The following is a 12,702-nucleotide window of genomic DNA, read 5'->3' on the forward strand; positions in this document are numbered from 1 at the left end:
CAAAACAAAACAAAACAGGGAAAATCAGAAAAATGATGAAAAAGGAACAACAAAATTCATGGTTCGGTTTGGCCTGCACTTCTTATTTGTAGGAGGACAACATTGACCCTTGATCCTTATCAAATACCAGTCTGCTTCACGCAATGCAATAACTGTGCAACACCAACCCCTTCAGTAGCCCCAGCTGTATAATTACATGAAAGGGGGTGAGTTACAGTGTACAATGTACTGTAAAGGCCATATATTTCGCACGTCTAAATTTTCGCGAATCGAGAATTCCCGACGGTTTTGCGAGTGGTTAAATTAACAATCATGGAGTCTAGTACGGAGAAGTGTACATGCGTACATCACATCCATATTGGGATCAGAGTCAATAAATATTTCCTTGTGTCTTTAATTACGCGAAAAGAGCACCTGACTCGCGAAATTCGCGAAAATAAAAACCTCGCGAAATATTCGGCGTATACAGTATGACAGTGGATAATACCAGGGAGGTGAGTTTCCTCTCACCTCCCTGATAATACTGTACGATACTCTGATCTACTTGGAAGAAAAGTACCTTCAACTGCATCTGTTTGAGTCAGCTCAGCATTTGTCCCATCTCTCTCTCCACTCCTTTCGCGTCTCCTCTTCCTTCTGAGCTCCCGGAGATGTTCGACGCCAGACCTTCTCTTCCTATTCCGTCCGTCCCTCACCCCACGAACGTCTTGAGGAGTCTTTGAGGGAGTCGCTTCATCTTCTCCCCCTTCCCCTACCTCTGTCGTTTGCTCTCTAGCTGCTGGACTTTGCGGTGGTTGGTCACCTCTGCTCCCTTGCTGGGCATCAACTGCAGTTTGGCTAGCTCTCTTCATGGCCTTGCCACCTCCTACATTGCCTGCTTTACTTTTGATGCTCCCCTGTTTCATCTTCTCTGTTTTGCTGATCTGTCGAAGAGCAGAGTATGGCAAAAATATTTTTTGAATATATCATGTTTGATAGACAGATAGTTAGATACAAAGGATAGATAGATAGATAGATGAATAGATAGTTACATTATAGATAAACAAATAAACTAATAAATAAATACATAGCTAACTATCTAACTAAATAAATGAACAATTAAATAAATACAGAAAGAAAAAAATGAAGATCAAACAAAGAAACCCAGGCATCAGAATAAATAAAACAAAATGTGTATGAAATGAAATGAGTTGACATAGTTAATGTATTACCAGTGCCTCAGTTTTTTTTTTTCAGATCAGCTGAAACAATTCTTTCAATTTCAATATTTGAATACAATTCAATTCAATTGAAAACATTCAATTCAACTGAAAATGATTTTATTTCCATATAAAGAAATACAAATATAATATAAATTAATACAAAAGTAATTACTCCAAAGTTTGAACACATAAATGTAACTCTAGTACTAAATGAGAATGTCATTTATAATGGCTAATTTAATTTGTACAATTTGATAAAAAAAATAAGATACTGAACCTGCGAGGAGATTACAAAAATAATTCTCTCTGCACCTGCCTGCATGGACATCTCTTGAAAGCTCTATTTTAAAGGGGAAATCCAGTCCAAATACAAGTTAGTCTGATAAAAAAGAGTAAAGTCTTACAAGTTCAACAGTAAAAAATTGACTGAAATTGGATGAAAAATAAGGAAGTTATGACATTTTGAAGTTTTACTAATTTCTTCAAAACAGTTCTTGTACAGCGGATATGAATATTATGCAAATGAGTGAGGTAACTGTCATACCCTCACAATTTTCCAATTGATTGTGTACACAAAAAAAAAAAATGATGAAAATTCAATGTTTCTGTCATTGAAGTGTGAAACATGATGTTATTCCTGGTTGAATAACTTTAGAATAGTAATCAGTTTTTAGATACAGGGATTTGAGCCTCATGCATAATTGTGCTTGAATGAAAAACTAGAAATTACAAAATTTTATGCACAAACTATATTATGGTAAGTTGTGAGGGGATGACATGCTCCCTTTGCCATTTACATATTTATATTGACTGTTCAAGAACTGTTTCCCCCAAAAATAGCAATACTTCAAAATGTTCTTAATTTTTCATTAAGTTATAATCATAATTGTACCAATGAACTCGTAATATTTTACTCTTTCTTATCAGACTAACTTACAATGTATTTTGGACTGGATTTCCCCTTTAAGAGACCTCACCTCGACAACGTCAGGACAACATCAGGACAATGTCCAGAAAATACAATTCTTTGCCTCAGGCAATAGATAACAGGAGAGAGCAAGGAGTGGTACCATTTTTAAACAGACACAGACCTAAAACCTTCTCTGGGTAGGCTTCCTCTTAATACATCCTACCTGTTCATGGGCAAAGGGGGTATGTACAATCCATGCACATGATCGGCGAGCCATATGCCATCCTGTTTGGACTACTGCGCATGCATGTTGAGTGTATCAAAGGAATATTACCGCAAGAGCGTTTTAACAGAAGGGATGTCACAGTAATGTTGGGGTAATTACAAATGTACCTTACAATGTAGCTGGCTAAGGTGGAATTTGTCAAAAGCTACCACAACGTCCGAATAACATTCAGTGGGGACCATTTTAACAGACAGAGTAAAAAAAAAAAAAAAAAAAGATTGCTCGGACGTTGTCACGGTAACTCTGGTTTAATAAGCTCTGTTAAAAAAAAAAGGCTCTAGTAAAGGACCATTGATGATAAGTACATCAAGTATGGGCAAGTACACATTATGCCAAGGCAACCATGGCAAAAGACCATTTAAAGGGATTGTATAGTTTTGGTTGAGACCTAATTTAAGGTTTCTTACATTTTTCGGTGGGATAATGAGAAACCTCTTATTATTTGTGAAAGAGCATGTAATTCCATGAGGAATTTAACGTTTATTTGATGAAAATTGGTTTTGAAATGGCTGAGATATCCAAAACAGAGTGATTCTAATAAGTGTGGGACCCACACTTTATTACAATCGCTTTGTTTTACTTTGTTTTTGGATGGTTCAGTCATTCCAAACCCGATTTTCATCAAATAAACTTTGAATTCCTCTTAAAGGGAAGGTAAACCCAAAAAGCAATGTGGATTGAGTGAAAGCAGCAACATTAGTAGAACACATCGGTGAAAGTTTGAGGAAAATCGGACAATCGATGCAAAAGTTATGAATTTTTAAAGTTTTGGTGTTGAAACCGCTGGATGAGGAGACTACTAGAGGATTATGACGTATGAGTGGACAACAATACAGAGAAAATATAAAGGAAATTCAACAAAAATTCACTTTTCTAGAATTATGAAAGAGCAATGGACCAACCTCTTTCAGAAAGCAGGGGGAATAATTGCTACCCCTAACATATGTCAATATCAAGTTGATAGAATTTGTAATTTTCATGAAGAATGGATTTTTGTAGAATTTTCTTTACATTTTCTTGGTATTGTTGTCCACTCATACGTCATAACCTCTAGTAGTCTCCTCGTCCAGCGGTTCCAACACCAAAACTTTAAAAATTCATAACTTTTGCATCGATTGTCCGATTTTCTTCAAACTTTCACTGATGTGTTCTACTAATGTTGCTGCTTTCACTCAATCCACATTGCTCTTGGGGTTTATCTTCCCTTTAAAATGGTATGCTCTGTACTGTTTCATAAGTGTTTTCTTAGTATCTCGCAAAAAGTTAAAAGCCCAATTCTCATCTCCACCAATACTGTACCATCCCTTTAAGGCAATACCTGGTACAGTGTGTATACTGTAAAACCAAGAACATTTGTGTCATGAAACTTTCATGAATTGGGGGAGATGGTCTTTTTTGTGGCATGATATTTCTGTGAATTCCCATCAATGCACTGTGTGTATATACACTGTATCTATAAAAAAACCAAACAATGTATGTATGCATTTCACATGGCAAAATCTTGCCTCCTCACAAAAATCACAAAGTTTCATGCATGTGACCCATGCAATACAGGAACCTTGTATATATATCAGGTTCCTGCGGTGTCATAATGTACACTGTAACCTGGTAGTGGTATGGTATAACAGGTTCCAAAAATGTAGACAAGAGTGTCTGCATTCACAGTGTAAATTAATCTTGTTTTCATCGGCGTTTGTTTGTTGGTTTATCTGTGTGCAAAATAACTCAAAAAGTTGTACCGGTATACGGATTTGGATGAAACTTACATGAAAGGTTGAAAATGACACAAAGATGATTAAATTTTGGTAGTGATCCGGAAATTTTTGTAGATTTTATGAAGGATTTTCTATATTTTGGCAGGTAGGGTCAATGAACTTGGGAGTCCAAGCTGCGCATTTTGAGATTTTCATATAATGCGCACTAAAATGCGCGCTCTAGTTTCTGCTATTAAGGCGAGGCTGGAAGTTGATGAGGTAACAGAAGGCTTCTATATTGGGAAATCCGGCGACTTTCAGCATGGAAACGTATGGGTGGAAATCACTGATCTGTAAGATCTCTACAGATGGAAGAACAAGATCAGTGGTGGAAATGAGCTGCTTGTCGGAGGTCTGCGCTCTCAGAGTGCTTCAATCAGTAATTTGTGTAAATGCAGACCTGAAAAATGACTTTGATCAAAAGATTACATTTTTTTTCTCCAATTTTCTTTCTGTGTATCAAAAATGTGTCTATTATTTTCTAACTTACAATGTGTACCTTTTCCAATATAGTAATGTGTTTGTTTTGCTGTACAACTCATAAGATGGACACGTACACAGCAGTCAAGGCTGAGCTTCCTTCAATTTGACTTTCACTAACCCAATTCGGATACCCTTGTATTTTATGTACATTTACAAAAGAGTTTGCAAGCCCAGCACATGCTCTATTCATACTCATGTTCAATCAATAGTTTACATCATTTGATGGCAAATACACTTGAAATGGAAAGAGGATACAAATTGTTCATGCAACACTGGGTTCTCACAAGTGGATATCCAACCTGTCTGTTTGTTTGTTTGTTTGTTTGTTTTTTTTGTTTTGTTTTTGGGTCGATATATGCATTGATAACAATTCTTGTTTGGGTCCACTGTTAAGGTTCTCATTGACTCAAAGAATTGCGTAAGGAAAAGATTAACAAATCCTGTTATTACAATTACAAGTTAAAAGCTGGTATTAGTTACCGAGTGTTCAAAATTGAATGAGCTGGCATACTTTAATTCAAGGCAGTTCAGCAGGAGTCAAGAATCTAGTGGGTAATGCTTAGACTTTATTTTTCAAGATTCCTTAATTATGTACATGTATATATTATATATATATATTTTTTTTTTGGGGGGGGGGGGGCGGCCCCCCCCCCCCCCCCCCTGGGGGCCCAGGTGGGACATGGTGCCCATTTGGGCAATTCCACGGTAACTGACGTTACGCGTAAGGATTTTCATGAAATTGTTTATGTTGTAGTTTTGTGAATGAAAGCACCCGGGGCTTGTAATTCGCATTGATGAATGAGTTCATGAGAATGAAGAAATAGGTGGAAAGTTTTTCACTCAAACTGCATTCCTTATCACATAGCAAGTGAAAATGTGTCGGTAACTGACGTTACGGAAAAAGGACATGGGAAATTATGGTGTAGATTTAAATGGAAATATCTCATGTCCCTGACTTTTAAACTCTATGTGTTTTATATGGCAATATACCTAGGTTCTTAGGAACAGTTGTGCAAAATAATGTGCACTTTAGATATTTCCTTTTAGCACCATGCCAATTTCAGTGAAGGCATGACAGTAACTGACGTTACGTAACTGACGTTACGCTTACATTTGCCATAGGGTTTACACATGGAAAATCATGATTAGGAATAGTTTTGTGATATTTTATAATTCTGACCTTTCAGAGTGATTTGTTTGATATGGAATCATACCTTGGTTCATCAATTACAAATACCCAAATGAAATGAAACATTAGTCTATTTTCTTTGTGTTTAATGAAAACTTAAGGGAAACATGTCAGTAACTGACGTTACGTAACTGACGTTACACATACTTTTGCTATGGGGTTTACAAAGAACTAATCTACTGTATACGCCGTTATTTTCGCGAGGGTTTAATTTTCGCGAATTTCGCGAATTGCAGTTGGATCGCGAATTTAACAACACGCGAAATTGTCTCCTTGCGCTTTGTTGATGGAGTATTAACGTAAGCGTCGGCGTCAATTCGCGAAAACAACACCTCGCGAAAATGTCTATGACCTCGTCATTCGTGAAAATATCTGTACGCGAAAATAACGGCGTATACAGTATTTAACAGGTTATACTGCTGAAGTATACCAGTACCAATCCCAGGCATTTACTTAGCAACAAATTAAAACAAAATCTAAAGACACAAATGGGATGGGGTCCTTAGGGGGCAAGCTCCCCCCCCCCCCCCATGCCATAGCACAGTTGAGCAAAAATAATGTAAATGCACCAGAGGATATTTCTTGACATTTGTCTTAAGATTGAATGCTTATTCAACAGTTATGATTACACAGAGCCATTTAGATTCAGCAGTTCCAAGTATGAATATTGACGTAACTAAGGGTTTGTTGTTGTTGTTGTTGTTGTTTTTTTTTTTAATGAACAGGAAAGTTTCTATCTAGAGTACCCCACTCATAATGCCCTGCAGTACTACACAAAACACAGATATTTTTGTGTGTGAAAAAAAAATATCTTTCAGGTCATGGGGAAAAAACACATACAAATAAAAATATTCATAGGGCCTATATATGTATGAAATCTACTGTGATATATTCTTTCTTCTTTTCTTTATTTTACTCCTTCTCCCTCAAGGCATTGTTAGGGCCACAAAAAAAAAATCATCTCCATTATCAATAATGATTTAAATGAATAGTGTTATTCTTTTAATATTTTTTTCTGTGAAGAAGAATCATGCTATTTTGGTCAAAAGGGCATTATTTGTTTATTCCTTGCTTGAAGGAATGTAATTGTTTTTCTTTTCCTTTTCACTGGTATATCAAGGCTTGCAAATACATCCCAGATACCAAGAAATAGAACTTTGCAACGAAAGAATTCTAAGATCAATATAAACTAATCCTCCTGTTCATAATCATCATGTATTACAAAAATGTCCATGCATGAATGAAATAAAGTAATCAACAAATATGAACAGTTTTTTATTTTACCCTAGAATCACCTCTCACTTTGAGCAACATCAGTGTTAGTTTCAAACAGTAATGACAGTACATGCCTTATGTCAGGCCTGCTTATGTACCATTTCAAGATGTGCCATATTAACTAAACCACACATTTAAGTGCAAGCGAAGAAATATATCTGTTCCTGCATTTGCCTTTAGGTAGAAACTTCACTAAGCTTCCAGAAAAAAAGAAAAATGCTAGCAAAAGTAGTCATTAGTAAACATTATAAAACTGTTGGTATACAGCTGTACACAAGCTTTTTAATAGAAAAAGATGGTTACCATGCAACAACATCATTGATTAGGCCTACAAATTTGGTAGCTTTATCATCCCATAGGACTGTGAATGTACTGTATAGTAATTTGAGTGCATTATATATTGCATGTGGTAAACCTAAACTTCCAGATGATTTAACCTTAAACTTGTGTTGAACAGAAAATCAAAACCTCAACCCCCCCCCCCCCACCAAAAAAAAAAGAAAAAGAAAAATAAATAGATAAGATAAAATGAACAAAAAAAATGTATCCATGGACATACAGTGTACCATGGTGATGACATCATTCCCTATCAAAGTTCCCAGATGTATTGAAATGGCCAAAAGTAAAAACATTTGCCTAAGTTATAATTACTGACATGGTAACTGACGTTACATACTGGTATATGACGTTTCGGTAACTGACGTTACACATTTTGATGTGTTCATTTGACTCTCCAGTATGCCAAGTATCCTTATTTTCTGGTATTGAAAGGAAGGCATATGGGCATACATTAGAAATCATAAGTTACATCATACAGCTCACTTTCTTTGATGAATAAAGTTAAAAATTCCTTGTTTTTGGTAACTGACGTTACATCCATCATTGTCAAACTAATTAAAAGTTTTTATAAAATTCTTTAAAGCAACCAGCTTTTTCTTTCTATTATGTGGTAAAAGACTCGTCTGGTAACTGCATACATATAAAAGATTGTTGTTTAGAGTACTAGTAAAGTGGATATACAGAGGGTAAATTATGTGACAATACACTCTTTCTTACCATTGAGTTATAGGCATATTTTGGCAGCCATTTTGAAAATCAAAATGGCCGCTTTTATTGAAAAACATAATGATTCTTAAAACATCAACTCAAGTATTGTCTGAAAATGTATGGTGTTTGAAACAAATATCATTTTGAATTTTCGGCATCTGTGTCCTACATACCGTGGAATTGCCCATTTGAATGAATTAAGGTCCTATCCCCTTAGGGATGCTACCTGCCAAGTTTGGTGAACATTCATCATGGGGCCTTTAAGAAGAAGATGAAAATGTACAATTCAGGCCCCCATTTGGACCCCTCCCATCCCCCTCCCCTGGGTGCCAAGGGGGACACCCCTGATTCCACCATGAACAAACTTGAGACTACAGCTACAACTGTACGGTCATCAATGTACTAACTCACTTACTAACTTACATGTAGCTCTATATATCCCTTCTGGTTTTAGAGAAGTTCTAAGATTTTTAAAGATTCCTTAATTTTGTGGAGTTTTACAGCGACTGGGCTGTATAAGTTAGGTAGGATTAAATTCTTCTCAACGTAACTCCAATTTAATCCCCATGATCCCCTACACACCTGCTGTAGGCCTACACTGTACTGTACGAGCTGAAATTTTCGCGGTGGTTTTATTTTCGCGAATTTCGCGAATCGCCTTTGAACCACGAAAATAACAACACGCGAATATAACAACGCACAAATAGTTACGTTCATTTAGACCGTCGCAACCGCGAAATTAACAACACACGCAAATGTCCTCCCAGCAGCAATTCGCGAAAATATCTGTACGCGAAAATTTCAGCTCGTACAGTATTAAGTTTACTGTAGTGTAGCCCGACCAGATGCTGTGCTTCAAGCGTCAGACAGACGGGGCCTCGCTATCAAAGTGGGGGAACCACAACACGTTCTACAAAACTTATAAATTATACACACTTCTGTAACAATTTATACATTTCTTACAGACATTTGTATGTTACTGACGTAAAGAGCATGCTTATATTACAGAAGGTACATACGGCTTAAGTCCACAGAGAGAGCCCTCATGACAAGTCCATTGAACAACAAAAAAATGGCACTTTCTAGCGCAATCCCCGACCGTCGGGGTTCATCGTTGCAGAATTCAAAATGGCGCATGATCGACCATCGACCACTCTGCAAATACAAATTATGCGTGCGTGTGTGTGGCTGGAAGTGCAGCGATCTACTGCGTGTGTGCACTCTTTGGTAGCAGCACGGTCGACAGCCTGACTTTTAAAAGTGCTTTCCCGATCGCATGAACTCCCGATTATCAGATGTACCGTTCGCACATGCTGCATATTATATTATAATCTTCATTTCCAGTACTGTACGAGCTGAAATTTTCGCGTACAGATATTTTCGCGAATTGCTACTTGGAGGACATTTGCGCGTGTTGTTAATTTCGCGGTTGCGACGGTCTAACTGAACGTAACTATTTGCGCGTTGTTATTTTCGCGTGTTGTTATTTTCGCGGTTCAAAGGCGATTCGCGAAATTTGCGAAAATAAAACCACCGCGAAAATTTCAGCTCGTACAGTAAGTTGTGAAATGTGTATTTAAATCAATATCGATAACATAGATATGAAGTGTCATAAATGAAGATTACATTTGATTTAATCATTAACGTTAATGAGTACGAGGTGACAAAAAATGATGTCAAGTATCAGTATCAAAACCCAAAGCTCTCTTTGTGTTGTGGGCCGTTCCGGTACAGCCCTGTCGCTATCTATAGTAAATTTAAATTATACAGCGACTGGGCTGTGTGTAGTTAACTGTAGTCAGGTAGTCATGTAGTGTAGTGCAGATATTATCTAATTCAATTTGGCCCTACCATCAATATCATGATCATGGGCATGGATGCAGATGGTGCCAGTGGCAGTGCAGTGCAGTGGTGGATTCCGGAATGACGTGTGTGATGACTCAGTGTAAATTAAATTTAAACTTTATAAATTTAAATTTACACCACTGTAAAAATTTACTGCTACTGCCTACTGGACTGCACTGCATTGCACGGCATAACATTATGTTAAATGGTAGTTCTATACTGTAATACGTTCTGCTCAATCAACACTTTGATCGTTCTTGCCAATCTTGTGATGATGCTTGGTACATGAATTTGCCTGAAATCTGAGTTACATTAGTTCCTACCTGCATCTCCCTAACGTTACTGCTTCTCTTAGTCCCACTCGTTAGTGTAGTCGTTGTTTTCTTCAACATTCTTGGGTCGTAATCAGTGAGCACTTCCATTCCTACAAATCCACCCATCTCATCGTCAGCAAATGCTGAAAAGTCCATTTCATAGGGCTTCCAATTATTATCCGAAATAAGATTGTATTCTTGTCGGCTGTCTCTTTTTATCTTCGTTGCTTTTTTGGAAATCCCTTTGCGCCTTCTACGCACATGATGCCTCATGGAAGTCGCCATGTTGAGCACCTAACCTCATTTCCAGTGACATTTCACACAGGTAAACCGTGGTCTTTCTACGGTCCAAACCTTGGTACGCGCGATGAGTTATAGCAACCTTACACCCAGGACACTGTACTGTACCAGGTTGTTGCTGGGAACCATGGCTCGGCCCCCACTTTTTTTTTTTTTTTCTTTTTCTGCGGAAGACATGGAATACATTGGGTGTATCCACTTTGCCCCAGTACCCCCCCCCCCCCCGACACACACACACACTTTTTTTCCTTTTTTTAACCCCAGAAGTGTCACCATTAAAAAAAAAAAAAAATGGCAATTGCAAGTTGTACCAGAGCAATTCTTTTTCTTCTTCTTCTTCAGATTTTCGTTTCGTTTTGTTTTGTTTTTGTTTTTGTTTGTTTGTTTGTTTTTTTTTGCTGGTCAATAAAACCTTGAAGTGTGAGCGCAGCTAAGGCCTTTGTTGTTGTTGTTTGTTTTTTATTTATTTATCTAATTAATTAATTAATTAATTAATTATTTTTTTTTTTTTTTGGGGGGGGGGGTGTTTTTATTTGTTAGCAGATGAAACCCGGAAGTGGCGCCAGAAATACAAGCTGCCCTCCTCCCCCCACCAAAACGTGGCGCCGGCCGAGTGAAGGAAAAATATGAAGGAAGCGATAAAGAAAAGAGGAAGAGGAGGAGGAGGAGAAGGAGGAGGAGGAGGAGGAAGAAGAAGAAGAATCCCTTGGCAGGATATAGGCCTATGGATCATCACCATCATCATCATTACCATGTGTTATTTCATTCTCCTCTTCTTTGATTGCCTGCTTTAATTGTCACTATAAGTTGCCGACATCCTATTTAGCTTTATTTAATTGACATGATTTGCTTCAATGTAATTTTCTGCATAGTCTATGATGGTAAGTGACAGGATCACGTTTTGTCATGTATTATGCATAGGCCCTATTTCATTTCATTGTTATATTTGTACGATGAAGATGGGTGTCCATCGATAAAGTGTGTGCAAAACAACTGAATAAACGAATGTGATTATAAATGATGGTCAATTTAGATCGTTATCATGAGGAAAATCACCAAAGCGGGGGGGGGGGGGGGGGCGGCAGGGGGAAGTGTTTAATAAAAACTTGTTATCAATAACAACAGCCCCATTTCTATGACAAATTTGGTCTCAGCCGGTGTATGAGATGCAAGAATTTCAGTAGTTTCTGACAACTATCGTAACATGTTATTGATAACAAGTTATATGAAAAGGGGCCCGGGTGTTGGAGACTAGGCACACCATTATACAACATGCATATACATTCAAGCTCTGTGCTGTCTTATTGAGGGATTCCTCAGAGTCGAAGGCAGCACTAACAGCGACAATATGTAGACTGCGGCTGAGAGGACCATGTGCTCATAATATTATTGTTTCTCTTCAAACACCAATTTAGATGACATCGTATAATGACATAATTATTTCGAAAATATCTTCAATAAAAGAAACAAGAATAAAAAAAAACAAAAAAAACCACACACACACTTTTCAGGTAATAAATCATCATGCCGTTTATTGGTTTGTTGAAATCTCTACAAAGCAAGTATAGATAAAAGAACAATTTAAAACGCTTACAACTTGGAAGATCATTTTTCATGACTACTTAGTATACGGGGGTACCAGAATAGACACTCTAAATGCAATTAGCTGGTACCATGGACCTAATGTAGGTCTATGCTGGTACTTAGAGGCATTAACATCAGACAGCAATAATATAAGATTCACCAAGATTCTATACGAAAGTTCAGTAGCTATATGACGCAAACACGACAAATTGTTTTGTCTATATTTAAAAAAAAAAAAGATCAGAACTCCGGAGATTTTCTTCTACAAAGGTTCGTGCAGACAGACTTAGAGGAAATCAGCAGAACATAAAAATTATTGTGAATCAATAAACAGACTAAGCTAAACATCATACTGCAGAAAGGGAAAATACCATGTAAATGGAATACGGATGAGAACTTGAATACCATGTTTGATTTTATGAAGTAGTCTCTGAAAGAAACGCATATCTCTGTGTTGTTGTGTTTTTTTCTTCATACATCCACTGTGCATAATACAGCGTTTCAAAATGTCAA

General features: G+C 37.2%; 1 protein-coding gene across 1 annotated transcript in view; it reads right to left on the reverse strand.

Moving 5' to 3' along the window:
• The window catches only part of LOC140233724 (ATP-dependent RNA helicase DDX24-like), a 41,119-nt gene extending 30,520 nt beyond the window's left edge, over positions 1 to 10,599 (reverse strand). The window contains exons 1-2 of the mRNA XM_072313825.1: positions 10,315 to 10,599; positions 560 to 923 (exon numbers count right to left, since the gene is read on the reverse strand). Coding sequence (XP_072169926.1) covers positions 560 to 923; positions 10,315 to 10,590 — 640 coding nt within the window. The 5' untranslated portion in view covers positions 10,591 to 10,599. The remainder of the gene's footprint in view (positions 1 to 559; positions 924 to 10,314) is intronic.
• Between the last annotated feature and the right edge of the window lie 2,103 nt (positions 10,600 to 12,702).

Source organism: Diadema setosum, chromosome 10 (assembly GCF_964275005.1).
Source record: "Diadema setosum chromosome 10, eeDiaSeto1, whole genome shotgun sequence".
Taxonomy (NCBI): Eukaryota; Metazoa; Echinodermata; class Echinoidea; order Diadematoida; family Diadematidae; genus Diadema; species Diadema setosum.